Raw genomic sequence first — 23,920 nt, 5'->3', positions numbered from 1 at the left:
TTCTCCCCACTCCCTCTCCCCCCATGTGGACAGACACTGCTGCTGCCCTGCGCTGCTGTCTCTGTATTAGAGGTAGCAGAGCAGGGTGGCAGGAGGGAGCCTGTCCTTGAGGGAAGCCAGTATCAGGGGCAGCAGGGGGCTCCCTGGGAGTAGGGCCAGAAGCGCAATGGCTGGTTGTGCAACTGATAAGTTTTGGTGCAGTTACACGATTATTCAATTAAATAACATCCCTAATGTCTACACTATGAGGAAGAGCGACACTGCCGTAGTTGATCTTACAAGGTTCAATTTAGCGAGTCTAGTGAAAACCCTAGGTGCCCCTGTCGATGCCAGTACTCCTGCTCCTCATGAACAATACGGGAAGCAGTTGGGAGCATTTGCTCCCGTCGACCTCCCACTGTGTGGATAATGATTTAAGATATGCAACTCCAGCTATCTAATTAACGTAGCTGGATTTGCATATCTTAAATCGACCTTCCGTGTTAGCCTAGGCCAGGCCTAAGAGACAGAAAGCAAGCTGCTTTTTCGAAAGAGAGCACTCAGGCAGTCTGGATGCTCTTTCGAAAAAAGGCGTTATTCCTCGTGAAATGAGGAGTACCACCATCGAAAGAAAAGCCACATTCTTTCGATTTAATTTCGAAGGAACGCAGCTGTAGTCTAGACTCAGAGGAAGTTTTTTTTCGAAAAAAGGCTACTTTTTTCGAAAAAACCCTGCAGTCTAGACACAGCCTTAGGGAATGTCCAGCTATGCATGATTTACATTTCTCAGATATAATCTAAAATACAATGAAAATGATGCATTCAGAAACACGGTAAATTCAACAGGAGGATTTTAAAAACTTCAGACTTATGAGATGGACAAAGTGGATTTTTTTAGCTGTTTTACAATTTATACAAGTGTTCTCACTGGAAAGGAAATTAACCAAAATGAGTCGAAGTATAGCATTTTGTAACAAATCATACCTGTCAGCCAGCAAAAAAAAGCATACAGGCAATGTCTTCAATATGAAACATTGGATTTGCCACTGCAAAACTCAGCAGCATCACAACAAAACAGGTGAGATACTACATCTGTAAAGCACGTATGACAGGGGTTCTCAAACTTTTTGACAGAGGGACCAGTAAATCCATTCACGAGCTTTTGGAGGACCGGTAACATTCATTTGCATATTTGCATATTCAAAAAGCAAATGATGAATATTCAAATAAGTTGTTTCTGGTCCTCCCAAAGCCCCCACTGCCAGCGTTAGCAAAGCTTTTGATACAGTCACCCACAATATTCTTGCCAGCAAGTTAAGGGAATATGGATTGGATAAATGGACTGTAAGATGGATAGAAAGCTGGCTAGATCAGGGTTTCCCAAACTTTTTACTTTAGTTGGAACATGTTTTTTTTCAGTACTGCCTTTTGCAGCCCAAAAATATAAACACACAAAAAAAAGAATGAAAAATGAATAAATTTTCATTGTTTCAGCCAGCTGCATCCTCCACCTAGCCTGGGGGACCTGGCGCCACATGAGCACTTCAGGAGGCGGGAGCAGGAGCATATTGGGGGTAGGGTATCTGGCTAAGAGGAAAGGTGCAAGGAAGGGTAGGGTTGCTAGGTGTCCAGTTTTGTACTGGACAGTCCGGTATTTGAAGGTTTTGTCTAGGAAAGAAATTGAGAAATTACCAGACATAAAATGCCTGGTATTTTTTAATTAGGTACGTTTTATTATAATTAGGTGTATTAGTCCTTAGCTGCCTGGCTGGTAGATGTGCTCACTCTGAGTGTATCTACCTGCCAGGCAGTTCACAACTACTCCAGGGAGGGTATGTGGGGGGAGAGGAAGCAAAATGGAATCCCCGGCCAGATCGTCTGCCAGGGTCTGCATGTGCCCAGGTCAGTCCCGCTCCCCCCCTCCTTTCTCTTCCCTATCTCCCCAGTCCAGCCCTGCTGCCCCCGTCCAGCCCTGCTTCCAGCGGACAGATCCTCTGCCACCCACCAATCTCCCTCGGTCAGCCCTGGTCTCCCAACGACCGCCCCCCACACCAGCCCTGCTTCCAGCGGACAGATCCTCCGCCACCCACCAATCTCCCTCGGTCAGCCCGGGTCTCCCAACGACTGCCCCCCCACACCAGCCCTGCTGCCCCTGTCCAGCCCTGCTTCCCGTCCTCCTTCTCCTGATCTCTCCCGGCCAGCTTCCACTCCCCCAGTGTAGCCCTGGTTCTGCCGCCTGCCCTCTCTGATCTCCGCTGCCGGACAGCCCCACTGCCCCCAACCCTGCTTCTGCCACCCAGACGTCCCTCCCCCCATCTCTGCGGGACAGCTCTGCTGCCCCCAACCCTGCTTTCACCGCCCGCCCACCCACCCGCATCTCCACGGGACAGCCCCACTCCCCCAGTCCTGCTTTTGCCGCCCGCATCTCTGCGGGACAGCCCTGCTGCCCCCAGCCCTGCTTTTGCCGCCTGCCCGCCCGGATCTCTGCGGGACAGACCCATCGCTCCCAGCCCTGCTTTCGCCACCTGCCCACCTGGATCTCCCGCAGGAGAGCCATGTCGCTCCCAGCCCTGCTTTGGCCGCCTGCCCAGATCTCCACCGAGACAGCCCCACTGCCCCCAGCACTGCTTCCCAGCAGCCAGTTCCTTCCCGCCTCCTCCCAGCCCGCCCCGCTCTGCTCCCCGCCCGGCAGCCATGCTGAGGCCCAGTATTTTTTTCCCACGGCCCGGTACCGGGCCACGGCCCACTGTTTGGGAAACGCTGACGTATGACATTCATAATATGTACGAAAGAGATAATGCAACACATTTAGGATTTTTTCAGGCAGTTTTAGAGACAGGCAGTATAATCACCAAATTATTCAACTGAACTGGAAACACTAACAGGATATTAGACTGCAGTTGCATTAAAAATGTTTCAATCTTCCCAAAGACAGAACTTTGCAATAACTCCCATAGAAAGCTTTCAAATTATATGCTGGACTCAGAAGGAACCAATTACTGCATGAACAACGATCATTAAGAACCCAATTTGTACAGCAAGTCACATATGTTGAAGGGAAGTATTGCCAGAATGTTGAAAATGCTTGGCAGCCTTACTTGTGCTCAGATATACCAACATTGTTTGATTAAATGGATGGTATAGACCAGTGGTCCCCAGGGGTGCCCAGGGCTGCTGGGCTCCCAGGGGCGGGGCCACTCATGCATCGCGTGTCTGGGGGCAGGGCTGCTCATGGGCCACGGGCCCGGGGCAGGGACCGCCCATGCGCCCGGGGCCGGCACCGGCATGTACTGCGATCCCAGGGCAGGGGCTGCCCATGCGCCCGGGGCCGGCACGTGCCACGTGCCCAGGGGCAGGGCCAGCCAAGATTGTTCCACGGGCGCACATAAATGACCCGGTAGGCACCATGGTGCCCGCAGGCACCACATTGGGGACCACTGGTATAGACACAGCATGAACATAATTGGTGAAAGGCCTATGTATTTTCATTGGTTGCCTCCTTTTCTGCATGTAAAATTGCTCACATGCATATTTTCACCTGAACGCTGTAGGCACAAAGACATGCGCATACACTTAAAAAAAAAAAAAGAATCCAAACATGCATGTGTAAGACTAAAATGCCGGCACACGTATATGTGAGCAACTGAAGGTTAGGCACAAGGTTGGCAGAAATATACATCAAGATTGATGATATATTTAAATTTCTGAAATCAAAAGCTCCAATTCCGATAGGACACTGGGCAACCAGATGCTAAGAACTGTCCCCAATATTAAGACTGCTGTTAGAGCAGCAGCCAAGAATATAGTACCAATAGCTGTACAGTAGAGTCTCAATTTTCCAACTTTCACTTATCCGACATGCCTTTTTATCCGACGGTGCCACCCATCACGTGACGGCAAGGGGCTCCAGGGACGCTTCACACCACATTGGCCTTGCTTTCCCTTTTTCCACGGCTAGGCAGGAGCTCAGGTTGGCAGGTCTGCGGGGGCTCCACTCAGCTCAGCACACGCAGCGCGGGCTCGGCAACCTTACCCTCCCATCCCACACCAGGGGCAGCTCACACCCACGCTGCGGGCTCACCCTGCGCTCAGGTGTGCTAAGCCCATGCCCTGCTCAGGGCCCGATCCTCGCCATCCTGCCATGTTAGAGGCTCCGCCTTTAGGAGCGGGCCGGGACCCACTTTGCAGGCTGGGGGGGGGGGGGGGGGGAAGAGGGGAAAAAGGGAGGGAGCTGGCCCCCGCGGAGTGAGCCCCGCTCCTGGACGGAGCAAGGAGGGAGTCCGAGGGCCCGCCCAGGGTTGGATTGGGGAGGGGAGAAAAGGGGGGGGAGGTAGCCGGGCTGCTGCCTGGGGTGCCGACCTATGGGGGGGGGCGCCGCGCGCCTGGCTGCACGGCACCCCTTAGAGCTGCAATCAGGAGCCACGTGCCCAATCGCATCTTTAAGGTGCGCAGCGTGCCGGGGCCGCACATACGCCGTGCGCCCAGTGGTGGAGCCGCGCATGCGTCACGTGCCTGCTGCCCGGGGCACTGGAATGGCTCGAGCCGGCCCTGGGCCAGCCCCTCCGGGCCGAGGCAGGAAGGGAAGGGGAGGGAAGCATGTGGCAAAGGGAGGGGCCACCGTCGCCACCGGGCTGAGGAGAGGTACGAGCATCAGGGCCTTGGGCACGTCCGGGTGGCCCAGGGGAGGAGGGAGGTAGAGGAAGGGGGAGGACATGGCCCCTCACGAGGACGCAGCATCCAGAATCCACTGGGGAGATGGAAGCACGCGCGCCAACCGCCACCAAGACAAAGAGTGAAGCCTGCCTGGGAGGCCGCCCCCCCAGCCGCTGCTGCCATTGCTGCTCTGCTCCCGCCCCTTGGCCAGAGCGTGCCGGGCTCCCGCCCCACCACGAGCCAGCACCATCCGTATTATTTAACATTTCTGGTTATCCAACCATCCTCCAGTCCTGTTTAGGTCGGATAATCGAGACTTTACTGTGCTATGATAGTAGGGTAATTATTTCAGAAGAAGTAAAGTTCCAGATTTACAAGTTGATAGAAAATATGCAGATTATCTCTCTGGGGTTCTGATTATATTTCCCACTGCCACTAGATTGGAATTAAGAGAGCAGAAAGCTTCAGGATTGATTTTCAATAAAATGATGTAATATAAAATACACCACACTGTTTCTAATACCTACTTCAGCATGAGATTAAGCAACAGATTTTACCTATTATACACCTAGATGCCTTATTTATAGATTTCCAGAATTAAATTCAGTCTGCACACAAAATTGACTATACTTTCTACTGTGCTATCTGATAAGAAAATGTGAACTACGTTAAAGTAATGACAGTTTTAAAACAATAATCCATAACTACTTCTAGCAATACCATATTTATTTGCAGTACTTACTGGAATATAGTAGATGTTCATTTTAGGGTCTTCATTGGCCGTCAGCAGCATTCCTAAAGACAAGTAGTTACATGGTGAAAACTATGGCCATAAGAGACCATCTTATCTATTTTACTGTTTTATTTAGAAGTGTTTGAAGAAAATAAGTCCTATTCAGTAAAAGCAGGTTTGTACATTAATTCCATTGCTTTTACAGGGTTTTCTAAAAGAATATTAACTGCAAATTTGAGTAAAATAAAAAAAAAGACTAAAAGAGGAACAGTTATTAGAATATCAACCTGAGTAAACATGAAAGATCGTTGAGGGACAAAATAAAGTTAACTATAACATATATAAATGGAACTGATTAGGATGTGAATAGAGCCTGCCAACTGGGCCCCGAGTAAGCTGCACTTCCCTGCCTCATTGTCCTATTTAAAAAATCCCACAATTGCTAATACCAGTTCATCACTGATGTGAGTATTTGTTCTGAACTCTACTCTGCATGGGCTGCAAGATGCTGCCAGAGGTTTACGGTGCTGCCACTCTCCTCTAATTCTGTTCAGGGGAGTGTGATTAATACTGTGCTTAACATGGTGGCTAACATCAGAGGAGATAAACCAATGTTAATTCTGGGGTGAAATTTTTGAAAAGTTTCCCTTATGTAGACAGAGTCCTCATTTGTAGCAATTTTTAGTTGCCTGTTATTGGGAATCTATAGCTCATCTCAGTGAAGCAACTGTCATTTACAGTATTGCAGGTCTGTGTTAGGGATGTAACATCCTGTTTAAAATTTTAACCAGTTAAATGTTGTGTTTTACCGGTTAACTGGGATTCAACCTGCGGGTGACAAGCCTAGCCCACCTGGCCCACAGCATGATGTGGGTGGGAGGCTTGCTCCAACCCAACTGGGCCCACCACACGACAGGCTGCTACTGCCAGGCAGGGGCCAACCTCCAACTCCCAGTAAGAGACCATTAAATAACCCAAATAAGAAAAAAAACAGGAAGGGGCAAGTGTGGTAATCAATCAATCAATTTAGATAATTTTCCAACCTAAAACTGTTCTAAAAGATTTCACTCGAACTATGAATAATGGATCCAATCGTCATGTAGCCAGAGGGGAGAAATACAAATGTATAACCAAATAGACGCACACAATGAATATGGGAGGCATAATCTCTCTCAGGCAATAATTTTATTAAAAATACAAAATGCAATTGGACTCTAAAAGGCCAAAAAGGGCTGATTATTTCTGGTACATCAAGAGGGTCACAGTATCAAGATTAAAAACCAGGCCCAAAAAAGTTCCTACGCAGCCCAAACAAAATTAGAAAGATTTATGGTAGGCTTCATGGATTAATAGTGCCTTGGAGCATTAGTATTTCACCACCACTACAACAGGAAAAACAGTTCATTCAGTGACTAGGGAAAACCCCAAAGACAAAATGGTAGAAACAGTTTACCAACTGTGCATAATGCTTCAAAGACGACAGTAAACTATAAGCATCTTTGGGAAGCTTCCAACAATTAGAGGAGGAAACAGTTTCAGGGACAGTACCTGGGTGTATACTACAGAGGAAATTAGAGAAATAGAAAAGGAGAGTCTTGATCAAAGAAGTCTCCTATGCATGTTTCCACTGTCTCAGCTTGTTATTCTTGACCATCTTTCATGAGAACAGACACACCTATCAAACCACAGACCAGACTAATCTCATTATATGCAGGAGATTTCACAGACTGGAAGAAGCAACAGCCCTCTTTTCAGTAGAAAATATTAAGTTGGAGCCTGTTCGGGGGGAAAAAACCCCACGAGTTCTTTAGAAACTTAAAATGACAGAAAGCAGATGGGCAAATTCTACTCAGTAGAAATATGATTGTCTCTCAATCCATATGATGAACCCAAAAACTTTACACAACGTAAAGGATGATCAGTGAGGCCTAATACTCTCAAAAATGTGCAGAATTGCTGAATTTAAACTTCTGAAAACCAGGAAGTACAGGTAAGGTGTATGTCAACACAACCTTAATTCTGCACCCTGTCCCAGAGATGGCAATAGCCACTGGGAATTACATGCCAGCTGCCTTCACTGTGTTATGTACAGTTGTATCGAGGTGTGGAGGATTAGCGAAGCAGATTGGTAAAACTTTGATTGTGATATAAGGAAGAATGATCTGAGCCTCTCTCAGAGGCATTCCCGTGTGCGATATGGAAGGAAAGAGGTGTGTGATCTGTAGCTGTGTGAGTAGTAGAGCACAGAGATCCTTACTATAGTGAAGTGTGATGTGAAAGTGATCTGTAGGTTTAATGATGGGTAAACGAAAGTACAGTATTGGATGGAATCCTGTGCATAAGGATGTACAATTTAGCAAATTTGTTGTGTCTGTGGAGAAGGCTGTGCTGGAGTGCAGGGTAAGTATAGGCAGCTCCTGGCTAGTACCCTTTACCTAAAAAACACAAACTTTGCCTTAGCAAACATATGTTAGACTCGGTGCTATAGCAATCATATGCCCTGTTCCTTGAGTGTTCTGCACTATCTGCAAGGACAGATTGCTAGTCAGCATATTATGGGCACGCTGCAGCATCGCTCCAAGGGCACAGTTAAGACTGCAGTGGATTGTTCCTGAACTCTGCTTCCTAGTTTTCAGAAGTTTGCACTACTGTAACTTCTATTCTCTGGTTTTCAGAAGTGTAGCCATCCTGCACATTCTAGAAAGGTAAAAGGCACCACCTGGTAATCTTAACTGAGATAATGGAAGCTATTTAATTTCCTTGTTTTTATTGGCAAAAAAAAAAAAAAAAAATCTTAGCATCCATCATGTTCCATTGTCAAGCTCTCTCTTTCCACTGCCTCTGGAACCCTGGAAATAATTACCCTGGCCACAGAATTCACATGGCAGCACATTAGTCCCTTCCTGCCTTCACATTATCTTCTCATCGTCCATCTCTGCTCTCCAGCACAGTCTGGTTCTCTCCTCTCTGTACAGAAGCAGGTGTCAGAGTGGGAGCTGCAGACTGAGATACTGGGTAGAGACTGCAGGAATAATATATGTACTAGCATGGAGTCATTGGGGACATTTTCTGAGGAAAGGGATAGACACTCCTTGCCATTCCCCAGCCTGGTTTCAGCACTGTATACTTAAGTGCAGTTTCCATGCATGTCTGTTCTCAGTTCACCAAAGAGTAGAGATGGGTGTAGGGTTGCCAGGTGTCTGGTATTGACCACGGCAGTCCGGTATTTTCGCCTCCTGTCCGGTAAAAAAAATTCAGAAAATACCAGACATCTAAAACGTCCGATATTTTCTGATATTTTCCTGGCCAGGAGGCGAAAATACCGGACACCTGTCAACCCTATCCCCCGCCTCCCTCCCCCCCGCCTCCTCCCCCGGGCCCCGACACCCCCAACCCTCCGCCCCATGCTTACCTGGTTCCGCAGGGAAGCTAAGTTCTGGCTTGAACAAGAACACAAAATGGCCACCAGCAAAAAGCCTAAAGTCTTAGTGTTCAACCGCTCCCCTGTTCTTATCCCTATTCTAACTCTGCATTCACTCTGAAAGGGGCCATGTTGTTTTATTATTTATTTCTTTATGTATTGATTGCTTAATAAGTTTCAGAGTCCTTTTTTTTCTTTGGCTCAACAACTTTGGTCTTCCCCCCCTTACCCCCCCCCCCAACAGAATTTTTTCCCCAGTATTTTTTTTGGGGGGAGGGGGAAGGTGTGTTCGGTATTTTGGGTTCAACCATCTGGCAACCCTAGCTGGGTGTCCCCTGACATCTTGGCACATACATGGGGCACACCGAGAAGGGCAGAGAACCTCTCCCATTTTAGCACAGACATGGGGGGGGGGGGGGGAAGAGGAGGAAGGCAGCTTCAGAGCTCCCTGGATCCTGGTACACACAAGGGAGAGGGGGGCAGGGAGAGGTACTCGCACCCCTTCTATGTTCTGGGGTCTATGTGATTACCTGCAATCACTTGTCCTCCCTATGACTCTTGCATTTGTCCCCTTCACTGCAGCCCCAAACCCCTCTCCTCTTATTTCCCCCACTCCTTTACCCCCTAATTCCCCTTCTGAGCTCCCATGCTCCCAGCAATGCTCCAACACACTCCTACATTCCAACTCACTGCTCTGATCCCTTGTATTCTCTAGTCCTGCCCCCAAAAAGTTATGAGCACATTGCATGAGAGGGCTGTCTGTATACCTGGAACCCCTGGACCAAGTGATCCTGCAACCTTGTTTCCTTTAATGATACTCAGCTTCACTGATCATAAAACATGAATATTTATCCTAAAGGACTTTCTTCATCCTTCCATAGCTGACACTCTGCTATAACAATGCCTAGGTGGAAAAGTAGCAAGTGCCCAGCATTTACTTGTCATATTTACGCAGAGCACATGTAATTGATTGTCATTCAGAAAACAGAGCTCCTTCTAAATTAGCTTGGCACATTTCCAAAAAATTTAAACACAAAACAAAACACAGTAGCAGTTCACCTACAGAGCACACTCATATTTCTGTTAGGGCTTGAACTCACAAGTGCATAGGTGTAGCTCAGTTCAATGACCACATCATGTTCTTTTGGGGGGCTAATTTAGCTACAACTAATCAGGAAAGAGATCTTGGAGTTATCGTGGATAGTTCTCTCTGAAAATGTCCACGCAGTATGCAGCGGCAGTCAAAAAAGCAAATAGGATGCTAGGAATTATTAAAAAGAAAATAAGATGAAGAATATTTTACTGCTCCTATATAAAACTATAGTATGCCCACATCTTGAATATTGCATACAGATGTGGTCTCCTCACCTCAAAAAAGATATTTTGGTATTAGAAAAAGTTCAGAAAAGAGCAACTAAAATGATTAGGGGTTTGGAACAGGTCCCATATGAGCAGGGCTTGACAAATGGCGAAACCTACTCGCCAGCCCTGCACTGCGCATGCGCAAGACCCGCATTGCGCATGCACGTGACGCCGGTGAACGGGGCGACCAGCTGAAATCTACTCGTCATGGGCGAGTAGATTCAGTGATTTGTCGAGCCCTGTATATGAGGAGAGGCTAAAGAGACTGGGACTTTTTTTCTGTATAGAAAAGAGGAGACAGAGGGGATATGATAGAGGTATATAAAATCATGAGTGGTGTGGAGAGGGTGAAGAAAAGTTATTTACGTGTTTCCATAATATAAGAACTAGAGGACACGAAATGAAATTAATGGGTAGCAGGTTTAAAACTAATAAAAGGAAGGTTTTTTCCCCACACAGGGCACAGTCAACCTGTGGAACTCCTTGCCAGAGGAGGCTGTGAAGGCTAGGACTGTAACAGAGTTTTAAAATGAGCTAGATAAATTCATGGAGGTTAGGTCCATAAAAGGCTATTAGTCAGGGGGTAAGGAATGGTGCCCATGGACTCTATTTGTCAAAGGCTGGAGAAGGATGGCAGGAGACAAATTGCTTGATCATTGTCTTCGGTCCACCCCCTCTGAGGCACCTGGTACTGGTCACTGTCAGCAGACAGGATACTGATCAAGATGGACCTTTGGTCTGACCCAGTATGGCTATTCTTATGTTCTTATGTTATCCAAGCACTGTGACAAGCTCTCTGGAAACCTTCTAGCCCAGTGGTCTCCAACCTTTTTATACCCACGATCACTTTTTAAATGACAGAACAAGCCAAGATCTACCACCCCGCCCCTTCCTTGAAGCTCACCCCTTCCTTGAATCCCCACCCTCTCTAGTCTCCTCTCCATCACTTGCTATCCCCAACCCTTATACTGCTGCTTCCCCCCCACCCCCCAATTCTTCTGTAGGAAGAGGTTTTTCCAACATTTGGCCTGTCTAGACTGGACCAAATGTCAGAAAAATCCCTTTGTTTGGAAGCCCCCTTATTCCTCATGGAAAGAGGAATATGGGGTGACCGAAAGAGCATGTTTGCTCTTCCACTTAAAAAAAAAAAAAAAAAAAAAAAAGCGGAAGAACAAACACATCGCTGGATGCAGAAGAGTTTTTCTGGGATATCTCTGGAATCCTGAAAAACTCCTGCAGTCTAGCCGTACCCTCGCTGGGTAGTGGCAGGATGTGTAGGCTCTGGGGTGGGAACGAGGGATTTGGGTGTGGGAAGGGGTAAGAGGTGCAAGCTCTGGGAGGAAATCTGGATGCAGGAGGAGGTGGAGAAGGGAACACTGGCTCTGGGAGGGGGCTCCAGGCTGGGCAGTGTTGGGGTCAAATGCAGGGTTGGGGCACTAAGCAAGCCATAGGCTTGTGGATGTGAGGGTTCAGGAATTTGGGTTGGGGTATGTGAGGGGCTCAGGGCAGGGTATTTCAGCGTATGACAGGCTCAGATCTAGGGTCTGGGGGAAAGGGGAGTACAGGAGTGGCTGTGGCCAGATAGGGGCATGGCCCCAATTGCGGGTTTGTTGGCCAGGCTTCATTTTTAAATAAAATACTAATGTCAAACACAAGAAGTTTCTGCATTGTCTTTATTTATGAGAAGGGCAGATAACCTGTTTTGAGTCAGGGGTCACTGACCCACAGAAACGTCAGTTGGGGCCACACAAGTGAGATGCAAAAAAAAAAAAAAAATAATAATCCACCTCCAAACACCCCCCCCACAAGCCTCACTAACGTGTCCTCAACTATGCTAGTGGGAGCAGGGGACATGGCACTGGGGAAGCGTGCTAGTGGGTGCTGGGACAGGGTGCCAGCCCTGGGGACAGGGTTCTGTGGCTGGGGGCAAGAGAGGGGGAATAGGATGCTGGGAGGGCAGAGGACAGGTTTCTGCAGCAGGGGGCAGAGTTCTGTGGCTGGGGGCAGGGGAGAGAGAGCAGGGTGCCGGGAGGGTAGGAGACAGGGTTCTGTGGCAGGGTGCCGGGGGAAGGGGGCAGAGAGTCCCCTGCACCCGCCTCCTCCTAGGATTTCTCCCCCCCCCCAGAGGAGGGAAGCCCTGTCGCATGCCTCCTCTGGGCCCGACCCCCCTCCCCCATGGAGCAGGGAAGCCCATGCACACGCCCCCTTGGCGCTGACGCCCCCTCTCGCGGAGCAAGGAAGCCCCCATCGTGCCCCCCCTCTGGGCCCAACTCCCCCCTCCCGTGGAACAGGGAAGCCTGCACACGCGCCCCCTCTGGACCCAACTACCCCCTCCAGCAGAGAAGGAAAGTCCCAGCGCGCACCTCTGGGGACTCACCCAGTAAGTTCCCGGCACGCCACAGACCTCAGGCAAGGAAGCAGCTAGCGCATTTCCGGAACCCTTGGAAGTGACACGCAGCTGCAGGACTTCCATCCACCCTGCGGGAAGCTGCCACTTCCTTCACTGTTGCTCGAGGTAGGTAGTGGGCTTCTTGGAGGTGGGGGAAAATGGGGGGCCCAGAACGCCTCGCGATCAACTGCTCGAGGCCTCGCGATCGACTGGTTGGAGACCATGGCTCTAGCCCTACTTTCACTGCACATCTAGATTTCCTTGTTGGCTTGAGAGTTTTGGTACTTGCCATTCTAGAGATCTAGTCTTCCTCAATGACTTTGTCATTACTGCTTACCCAAAGAAGCAAAGGGTGCTATGCACTAGGTGAGATAAATGCAGAGTAGCAACTAAGATACACTGGAGGATGATTAGATATTTTGTCCCACCACGTGTGTGCACAAAAAGAATATTGCAAGAACCAGATTTTGTAAAATGCTGTTTTTCCCAATGGGCTGTATCTCAGGAACCCTTTACTCTTCTGAGTCCAAACAAGCGCCATTAATGCCATGCATCTATGAAGCACAGCTAATTTCAAGACAATCCAAGTAGGCATGCAGATTATAAAGAGAACTCAACCTTAACTATAACAAAGCTGTCTTGCCATATAACAGGCAAGACCGACAGTGCCCTAGCCATGATGTAACATGCTAATGACATAGTAGATTTTACTATGAAGCCAGTCAGCCTCCTTGTTATACACTGCCCCCAATAGTGAATCAAAGGATATGCTTGCTGTCAAACAACAGATCTGATCAAAAATTTTAAAAAACTGAAACATTTAAAAAGAATCTAAAGATTTTATTCTTGACGTTTTCCATGAATGTTTTTCAACAAAACAAAAAAAAAAAAATCAAAATGAATAAAAAGAAAAACTTTTAATTTCAGATTCAAACATTTAATTTTTTGAGATTCCCCAAGCTATTTAACTTCCCACACACACACTAAAAAAAAGTCTGGGGGGAAGGGAGAATCGATAGCAAACTTTCTTTACTCAAATTAGGTCATGGCCTGGACACAGAGCTAAAACCCCTCCATCTTATGAAAAATGGCTTGGAATTTTCAATTGCCAAAAGCAAATACTCTTCCAAATGAAGGTACTATGGCCTACAGCCATAGTGTCACACCAACTCATTATAGACAGAGGAAAGAATTATATCAATACAACTACATGACGCTTTATAAAAAGGCTAGCAACCAAAGTCAGCCAAGACTAACTCTCCTTCACTATGACAGCTATGGAGATCACAGCCTGAGGCAGTAGGCGCTTCACCTGTTCAATGTCATAGGTAGAGTATTTTACATACCTGAATTAGGATAAAGGCAGACATCATTGATATCATGTTCTGGCTCCATAGAAGTAAATATTTTCCCCTGGAAAAGCAGGAGAAAAACACTAGAGATTTCAAATTATACAGTTACAAAATATAATAGAAACAGATTAAAAAATAGCACTTATAGAAATTTTAAAAATATAGTGGAAGAGTGCAGCAACCAGGGCACGATACAAACGAGGTTTTGCACTATGATGCTAAATGCAGCTCAAGGAATTCTACATTGTAGCCCCTTGCAAACCAGATCTGTAATAAGAATATGTGGCTCAACTATAAATACAACCAGGCTTGCTGGGACTTGTAATCTCCCTTTTGGAACTACTGCATTGAAGATGGGGATGTCAGCAATCTACTCCATTTTACGCAAGTTAGATAGGGCCAGCAGGTGCATGTCAAGTTGCCAACATAGCCCTCATTTCAGCAAAGTTTGAATGTGCCATTTCTATGTAGTCTCAATTCAATAAATAACCATATTCCAGTCAGCTGAAGAAGTGGGTTTTGCCCATGAAAGCTCATGATACTATCTACATGTTTTGTTAGTCTTTAAGGTGCTACTAGACTATTTGTTGTTGTTTTTTTATACTAGGGATGTAAGCGAATAGTTGAGTGAAGTACTCGACTACTTGCTTCCCCTCCCCACTGCCTCTTTATGAGAGACAGAAAGCGGGCTCGGGGGGGGGGGGGGAGAAGAGGGGAGAGAGAACAGGAGCCAGTGCTGGGGGGAGCCAGATTAAATTTGGTTCCCCCCAACACCGTCTACCTCGGGGAGGATGCCGTAAAGCAGCCCCTGTCTGTGCTGGCCTAGACTGGCTGTGGCAAAGGCTGCTCTGGCAGAGCAGCCTCCCCTCTTTCCCACTCCGCATGCTGCTGCCCCTCCACACTGGTTCCTACTTCCTGCCTCTGATCCTGAGGCAGCAAGGGGAGAGGGGAGGAAATGCACGTAGTCGAGTAGTCGACTATTTGACTAGTCCCTTACATCTCTAATTTTTATATAGAAAGATTAGGAAAAAACCCCATTGAAACCTAGTGTTTGAAATTCTAATATATAAATCACACATCAAGCATTAGGTTACAACCAAGACAAAGGAACTGCTTGAGAAAGTACAAATTCAGTCTCTTCTCTGTTTGCACCTCTCTGACTGCACAAAGTGCAGGGTCACTCTTTCATTGAAACCTTTCCTGGCATAATTTTCTGGTAACTGGCCCTTTGAGTTAGGCAGATAAAAGCAGCTGCAGCCCGAAATAGCCAAATGACACCCACTTTGTTCATACCCATCTGTGCCAGTTGCTAGTTATTCCTCTTATGTTTTCCCTTTCTATTACTGAAGAAATGGTACATCTACTCTTACTCATCTGTAAAGTGTCAAGTGAGCTTCAATGACCATAATGGTCAGAACTTGTTTCGATTTTAATCCAGAATTATTGTGCAAATTTAGAGGGACTCAGAAGCAAGACTATTTTAAGAGGGGAAAACCCAGACAGTACAGTTAAGTATTTTATAAACAAACATGTAAGACAGGCAGTAAAAAAAAAAGAGCTTCTAAGAATTGGGCCACAGCACCAAAAACATGATCATACACGTCCTCGGTATTCTAAAATAAGGGACAAAATAAGAACAAACTTGGATCCTATTGCTCTCATCTCTTCTTCCTTCCCTGCAGCAGTCACACCTACCTTCCAGACCATTCATTCACTGACTCTCAGTTGAATGCTGCTACCCCACCCATCTCTGGTCTCTTTACTGATGATTAATAGAAGAGCATTCTCCTACCCCCATCTCAGAAGACAAAAAAACTCATTGCTCCCCACCCGAAAGCACGTCTCAGCATGGGCTACTCTGGTATCAAAGCCAGAGACTCTGCACCCCAATTTGCCTCTGTGCAGTTGGCACTCAGCCAAAGACAGTCAGGAACCAACAGCTGGAGGAGGTGGGGCCAGTTGGCACACACTCTAGGATAGAGTCCAAATCCAGCGCTGCCTCCAGTGGTAGGAAACCCTCCCTCTTCCCACCTCAGGGAGTCACTTAACTAACCTTTATGTAACTGTCACTGGAAAAAAAAAGTATGCAATTATGAAAAATGGAGAGAGGATAGTGCTTGTTTTAAACACTAGTCAAAGATTTATCAAGTCTTGTAACTAACTATACAGTTACTGCTAAGTTACCAGCCAACCCATGTGTAATCAGAGCAAACTAAGTAAGCAGATAAACCTAAAAGGGTGTTTGTGAAGGCAAATAGGATTTCCTATGGCTAAGAAATAACCATGCAATTGCAGATGACAGTCTAAAATACACTGTAAAGAATTTGGAAGCTACTGAAAGGGTTGTGACTCTCTTGATAATTCCATCAAGTCAGTAAAGAAGAATGCAGAAGCAGAACAGCTATTGAGTCTTTGAAGAGTGTAATGCAAGCTGTAAGAGGAAAACAGTAAATACAGGCAGTCCCCGACTTACGCGGATCCGACTTATGTCGGATCCGCACTTACGAAAGGGGCTTTTCTCGCCCCGGAGCTCACGGGCGGCAGGTCGCCACCCGTGTCCTCTGGGGAGAGAAAAGCTTCTCCCGGTCTCCCTGGTCTGCTGGGGGGGTCCAGCAAAGCCGCTGGACCCCGCAGCAGACCAGGGACACCCGAGCAAAGCCGCCCAGGCGGCGGGACTCCCGCAGCCTGGGCAGCTTTGCTCGTTTGCCCCGGAGCAAAGCCGCCCAGGCAGCGGGACTCCCGCCGCCTGGGCGGCTTTGCTCCCGGGCAAACGAGCAAAGCCGCCCAGGCGGCGGCTTTGCTCTGGTGTCACTGGTCTGCTGGGGGGGGTCCAGCGGCTTTGCTGGACCCCCCCAGCAGACCAGGGGGACAGGAACAAAGCCGCGGAGCATGCCCGCAGGGGGACAGCCCAAGCGAGCCCGGGCTGTCCCGCTGCGGGCGTGCTCAGCGGCTTTGCTCCCCGACTCCCTGGTCTGCAGGGAGACAGGGAGCAAAGCCTTGGAGCACGCCCACAGCGGGACAGCCCAGGCGCGCTTGGACGTGCTCCGCGGCTTTGTGCCTGTCCCCCTGGTCTGCTGGGGGGGGGGGGGGCAGCTAGTGTCCCCCCTCGTCCCCCAGCAGACCAGGCTTTTCTTGCCTACCCCTGGGGTAGAGCAGCTGGGGGCTGCTGGGTTGGTCCCGCAGCGCCGCTCCGGACCAACCCGGCAGCACCCCAGCTGCTCTGCCCCAGGTGTCCTGATTCAGCCGCTGCTGGTCAGTTTCAGCAGCGGCTGAATCAGGACGCCTGGGCCAGAGCAGCTGGGGTCCTGCTGGGTTGCTCCAGTAGCGCCGAGCAGCCGCGCTACTGGAGCAACCCAGCAGCACCCCAGCTGCTCTGCTCCAGGCATCCCCAAGTCAGCCGCTGTTGAAACTGACCAGCGGCTGACTACAGGAAGCCCGAGGCAGAGTTGCTCTGCCCCAGGCTTCCTGGAATCAGCCACTGATCAGTTTCAGCAGCAGCTGACTTGGGGACGCCTGGGTTTCTTAAGTTGAATCTGTATGTAAGTCAGAACTGGCATCCAGATTCAGCCGCGGTTGAAACTGATCAGTTTCAGCAGCGGCTGATGCCAGTTCCGACTTACATACAGATTCAACTTAAGAACAAACCTACAGTTCCTATCTTGTACGTAACCCGGGGACTGCCTGTAATGTACGACATGAAATCAAACTAAGCTACAATAGCGGTATGGATCTGCCAATTAGCACATGATCTTAGCCAAAAGGCCGAGAAGTGTAGTAAACGCCATTCAATACATTAGTATGAATGAAGAGATTAAGATAGAGATTGTCAAACACCCAACAAACATGACATTTCCTGCATTATGTGGATATTCAGGCTTAAAGCTCAACTTTCTCTCTACCTTTTAAGCTTATAAGGTTAAAATAGCTACCATAAATTAATCAATACAATATATAACATTGCAAATTGCAATTTGAAAGTAGACTTAATTTCTGCTTCTTTGTACTCGTAGAGTTATGTAAATATAAGCATCTGATCCATTAAAATGGATTCCTTTAATTACAGATTTTTGATCATAAGAGTTAGAAATCAGTTAAGTGCATTTGGGGAAAAACAGACATTGTGCCAAAAGGACAGAGGAAGGAAAACATTGTGCCTTATTTTAATCTCACCAATTTTACAAACAGTTTAGATCTTTATCTTAAAAGGGCTTGTAAGTAGCTATATAACTGTTGAAAACTGTCAGTTGTGCATCTGTGAATTCAAGAGCTTACTGAAGATTTTCCAAGTGATCTGTTTGTAAAATTATACAGAATATAAAAATACTAAGCAAATTAGAACAGACAAAAACCTCACTATACTGAAAAGCAGGCATAAGAGTAAAGCACAAGTTCAAATCACAAACAAAATTATGAAAAACAACTTAATGCATCAGCAGAGCAAAATACAGACTTACTGTGTCCTTGTTCCACATTTTTATGATTCGGGAATCTGCCGATATTATTAAATCCAATGGATCCTGGAACTCTATTGATTTAATAGGCAGGCCATACTGGTGATCTTTGACTATTAATGGGTTATTGGATCTGAGATCATACAACAAAACCTAGAAAAATAAAGATAGCTGAAATTCTCTGTAGTATCTAACCAAGAGGGTTCAACCTAGGCCTGGCCTACACTCAATGTTGTAATAGTTGAACTAAATTTGTGAAACATCACACCTTTAGGTTAATCTGGTACAACTTTTGTGTTTAGACAAGTCTGTAAAAATAAAACTAAGAAGCAGTTGAAGTTCTCAGGTTATTCTTTAATAAACAGACCTGGTTTACTCTGAATTAATCTCTTATACCAATATCAGACAGATGCTTCTAGGACACATGTATAAATGGAAGCATTTACTATACTTCCTAGTTGTCATGAATAGGAACTGCAAAGGAGAGTCTGAGTTACCTGGAGTGTGAGGAAAGGGTTAAACTAATCTGGAGATGCACCTGAAGTAGGGGGCTTTGGTCATTCAGCCAATGAAATGCAGATAAGGAATTTCAAACAAGGGAGGGTTGTTTTTTTTTCCTTTGTTTGGAGAAAGCAGGAGTTTTTCCCCAGAAACAGTCTCCTTAAAATGTTTAAGTAGGGAAAAGTTTAGATAGCCTGTCAGGTTTTTATTGTTTTCCTTGTTTGGGGGTTTGAAAATCATGTCTAAGCGGGTTAATTGTTTTTCTCTTTTGTAACTAAGGATTATTCACTGTGAGTCTATTTCAATCCATGGCTTTTAACACCCAGTCATTTACTATGCTTGCAACAGTAGTCTTGTTTTAATAATAAAAATGTTTTCTTTTTGTTTTGGTTAACCGGTATTGGTTAATTTTTGTGTCCTTAAACCTATGTGCCTAAATTATCCAGGAGAAGCAGAGTCCCATTGTTCTCTGCGGACTATCTCTGTTTTTCCCAACTCCAAGCAAAATGGAGGTTGGGGCAGGGGGGAGAGCTTTGCTTCAGGGAGGGGATCCCAAGCGGTCTCTTTCCTTGGAAAAGGATTTTATTGTATATTTTTAGTTATACTTGGAAACGGAGACAGGACAAATTTGTCCCTAGGAATTACAGAGACAGGTTCTTACAGAGTTTATTCTGCTAGCCAGTCCCCATATCTCCACTCGAAGTGCTAGGTTGGGGAATGGAGCCATGGAACTAGTAAATACTGAAAATGAACGGTTCTCTCTCTCTTGCGCATTCTAGTGCTATTTTTCCTTCAGTGGCACAAGATAAGGCAAGGTAACTTCAAATAAAATATGTAATATGGGTTCTTAGAAGTTTCTTGGGATTTAGCAGTTTTTAAATCAACTTACTACCTGGGGTTGATTTTTATACCTGGGGTCATTTTCATTATTCTATTGAAAACATTAGCATTCACATTCCCTTTATGGGAAATAATGTGTTCCAGTAGATAAACCCATGGCCTGGGATTCGGGAGACTTACATTCTAGTCCCAACTGTCCCATTGATTATCATTGGGCCTTGAAAAGCGTCTCAGTTTAAGTGGAGACGCTAATGGTAACTTACCTTCGTAAAAACAATGAGGAGTCCTGTGGCACCTTAAAGATTAACAGATTTATCTGGGCATACACTTTTGTGGGCAAAGACCATCTGACAAAGTGGATCTTTGCCCATGAAAACTTATGCCCAAATAAATCTATTAGTCTTTAAAGGTGCCACAGGACTTTTTATTGTTTTTGTGGATAACAGACTAATGTGGCATCCCCTCTGATACTTATTACCTTTATAAAGCACCCAGTTCTACACATAAACAGAGCTACAACAGTACTAAATTTTCTTCAGTTCAGAAACTCTAGACTTTGCGCCTCATATACAGGCAGTCCCCGAGTTACGCGGATCCGACTTATGTCGGATCCGCAGTTACGAACGGGGATTTTCTCGCCCCGGAGGACTCGAGCGGCGGGACGCCTGGTCCCGCCACCCACCTCCTCCGGGGTGAGAAAAGCTGCTCCCCGTCTCCCTGGTCCGCTGCGGGAGCCAGCAGACCAGGGAGACGCTGAGCAAAGCGGCGGAGGACCCGGGGCCGGACCCGCGGCCGCTTCCAGATCAGCTGGAAGCGCCGCGGGTCCGGCCGGGTCCTCCGCGGCTTTGCTCAGCGTCTCCCTGGTCTGCAGATCAGCTGATCTGGAAGCGCCGCGGGTCTGGCCCCGGGTCCTCCGCCGCTTTGCTCAGCGTCTCCCTGGTCTACAGACCAGGGAGACGCTGAGCAAAGCCGCGGAGGACCCAGGCCGTACCCGCGGCGCTTCCAGCTGATCTGGAAGCGCCGCAGGTCCGGCCCCGGGTCCTCCGCCGCTTTGCTCAGCATCTCCCTGGTCTGCTGGGGGGGACGCAGCTAGTGCCCCCCCCCAGCAGACCAGGGAGATGTGGAGCAAACCCCGGGGCCTGTGGTAGAGCAGGTGGGGCGCTGCCGGTTGGTCCCGCAGCACCGCTCCTTGGCGCTACTGGACCAACCTGTCTGAATCAAGACGCCTGGGGCAGAGCAGCTGGGGTGCTGCTGGGTTGGTCCAGTAGCACTGAGGAGCGGCCGCGCTACTGGACCAACCCAGCAGCACCCGAGCTGCTCTGCCCCAGGCGTCCCCAAGTCAGCCACTGCTGAAACTGACCAGCGGCTGACTACAGAAAGCCCGAGGCAGAGTTGCTCTGCCCTGGGCTTCCTGGAATCAGCTGCTGATCAGTTTCAGCAGCAGCTGACTTGGGGACGCCTGGGGTTCTTAAGTTGAATCTGTATGTAAGTCAGAACTGGTGTCCAGATTCAGTGGCTGAATCTGGATGCCAGTTCCGACTTACATACAGATTCAACTTAAGAACAAACCTACAGTCCCTATCTTGTACGTAACCCGGGGACTGCCTGTATTCAGATGATGTACTCTCTCTTTCAAAGCATCCAGAACAGGTAATTAGAAAGCAAACATACATGAACAATACTCAACCTGGGACTCAGCAGGCCAAACAGAGTATTGAAGACAGGAGAAATCCTAACACTGCACTACACATGGACAACTCAAGTAATATTAAATCAATGACCTGAAGTTGGGTAATCCCTAACTGCACCCAGCAATGGCTGAGCAAAAGAAGGAAAACAACCCCTTTCACTTCAAAAGACAGGAGGTGGGATAAAGTAGCAAAAACCATAACAAACAGTAACTTCTTCACAGTGTTGAATCAATAGAAAGTTACACTGAGAAGCAATGCTACAAAATTCCCCCTTCCCATAGGTACATCATCAGATTACTACATTGTTATGCTAGAGCTCTTTAATTCCTCTTGATGAAGTTACTCTGCACCTGAATGTTGAGTATTATGCAAACAAATGCCAAGTTTGCATAAGTATATTTAACTCCTCCACTAGTACATGCTGGCTTCAAAACAATTATATTCAATGTGTTAAAAGATCCAGGTCTTTGATAAGAGGACTATAGCTCTCAAGCTCTTTGGCAAATAAAATTTATTCAACAGCATGCCTACCTGCCCAGTGCTTGTGCCAACAGCCATATTCAAAGCTCCATTAAACTTCAGTGCTGAAATAGATGGCAAGCCATCTATCCTGAAAAGAACAATATTCATAATTATATTTTCCTTTTAGTAAAGATTGTGAATATTTGCTAACATACCTATAAGTTAACAGCTGAAAATACTGTTTATATATTCAGAAATTAGATAAACTAATGGGGACACCAATGATTTTTCAGAAATATTAGCATTCATCTTCAGATGCCCCGTGTTGATGTGCATTTTTTAAAATTAGCTTTTGCTTGCCAGATCGATGAAATAACAGACCTAACTTTCTAAATAAAAGACCAATTCTACAGTATTCTAGTATTTATACACTAGTGTTGACGAGATTACTGATGTGTAGAGGGACTGCAGAGTAGAATTAGGACCTAACTTCATGCACTAATGGCCAACCATTACTTACTCTGTATCTACTGTCACACTACTTAAAGCGCAATCCAAGACACCAACTCGGTTTCTGGTTCTAGGATCCCAGCATTCCACTTTCCCCTAAACAATATAAATAATCAATGAAAAAAATATAATTCAACATTAAACAGTGCAATTTTTTAGACCTGTCAGAAGTAAAAAAACCAAACAAGCAAACAGAGGATGCTGGATGTATTGATGATCCATTTTAATAGCAAAGGTAAATAGAATCCTTCTGTGAGCTGTTCAAGTGAGGACATCATAATTGCTCCGTTTTCATTTTCTTCTACTTTTAAAATATATTATAAGATCTGAATGTCTTTAAAATGTTAAATCCTAAAATAGTAACAGAATGTGTACAGTCTATTTAGGTTATACACGGGTCTATATTTTAAAATTAAATGTGATGATTATTTTCTTTGTTTACTTGTGGAATCTTAAATGCCTCCATACCCAATATAGGGAAATAAATTCTGTTTGCATTGTGCTCTGAAAACAGAGCTATTTCCAGAGCCATGCTATCAAACATCTTAATCAATTCACATTTGATGTAATAATTACATGAAATTAATTCTTCAGCTGTATATTATCATTTATTCCTGTTATCTGCATATGATCACCAAGAAAAATATAAGTAGTACTGCCCCAATTCTTAGACAGGTTAATTTAAACATTTACCTCAGCTGCACCAGTAGCAAATAAGCCATGTATGGGATTTATGTCACAAACATTATTCTCTCTAGAACAGAAAAAGGGACAAAGTTTAATGACCCACAGAACGACTTAGAAAAATAGCTAAAACAATGTTAATCATCATGCTTGTCCCATCAGCACCATTCTGACAACAATCCCATCCTCTACTAGCTATTTGTCCATTCCTTCCATAAGTATCTTATTGTTTCCTTCTTCATCCCCTCGTGTACTTGGAATCCTCTCCAAAATGATATAAAAGTCTATCACCTCCTCTAACTCCCTTCTCAATACCCATTTATGCCTTAAAGACTGTAGAAATCAGCTAACATATGATAGCTAAACCAAACAACACTGGGGATGGTTAAATGCTGTCACGTTAATCAAAAGGAAGTTTAATAAAATCTACTTTGAAAAGCAGATTAGGAATTTAAAATTCTTATCCACAGAAATAAGTTGAGCGTGTAACTGTCAGAATGAAGTTTTTTAAAGTGGGAAGCTCAGAATTGAAAATACTTCTTTCATACTCCACCTTAATTTACATTAAGGTGCATTTGGATTGTGCATACCATTCATGCTACTGAACATGTTAGACATTTGGCTCCCCCTACTGGAAAAATTGAAATGAAAATGATAAACTGAGAGACTTACGAAGCATCTGTTTGTAGAGAATTCAGGTACCGTCCTTGCTCCAGATTTAATCTGTATACTTCAGAACTACAACGAAAATAAAGTTAATTATTTTCTGTCTAAATGCTGAATATTTTTAATGAATGAAAACCATAAGACAATTTTTGTTCAAATATTTTTATAGCAAATTATTCTCTGAAAAGTTATATTTGAATAGAGCAGGAAAACTCCTGTCCTCTGA

The 23,920-nt window shown here is 46.1% G+C and overlaps 1 protein-coding gene across 1 annotated transcript in view; it reads right to left on the bottom strand.

Annotated features, from left to right (window-relative positions):
* The window catches only part of NOL10 (nucleolar protein 10), a 94,327-nt gene that overhangs the window by 47,334 nt on the left and 23,073 nt on the right, over positions 1 to 23,920 (bottom strand). The window contains exons 7-13 of the mRNA XM_075923499.2: positions 23,701 to 23,766; positions 23,038 to 23,098; positions 22,355 to 22,440; positions 21,904 to 21,982; positions 18,344 to 18,493; positions 13,884 to 13,950; positions 5,375 to 5,427 (exon numbers count right to left, since the gene is read on the bottom strand). Of these exons, the coding sequence (XP_075779614.1) occupies positions 5,375 to 5,427; positions 13,884 to 13,950; positions 18,344 to 18,493; positions 21,904 to 21,982; positions 22,355 to 22,440; positions 23,038 to 23,098; positions 23,701 to 23,766 (562 nt within the window). The remainder of the gene's footprint in view (positions 1 to 5,374; positions 5,428 to 13,883; positions 13,951 to 18,343; positions 18,494 to 21,903; positions 21,983 to 22,354; positions 22,441 to 23,037; positions 23,099 to 23,700; positions 23,767 to 23,920) is intronic.

This window comes from Pelodiscus sinensis, chromosome 3 (assembly GCF_052426305.1).
Source record: "Pelodiscus sinensis isolate ZL-2025 chromosome 3, ASM5242630v1, whole genome shotgun sequence".
In the NCBI taxonomy this organism is placed as follows: Eukaryota; Metazoa; Chordata; order Testudines; family Trionychidae; genus Pelodiscus; species Pelodiscus sinensis.
This window is presented reverse-complemented; position numbering and strand designations above follow the sequence as displayed.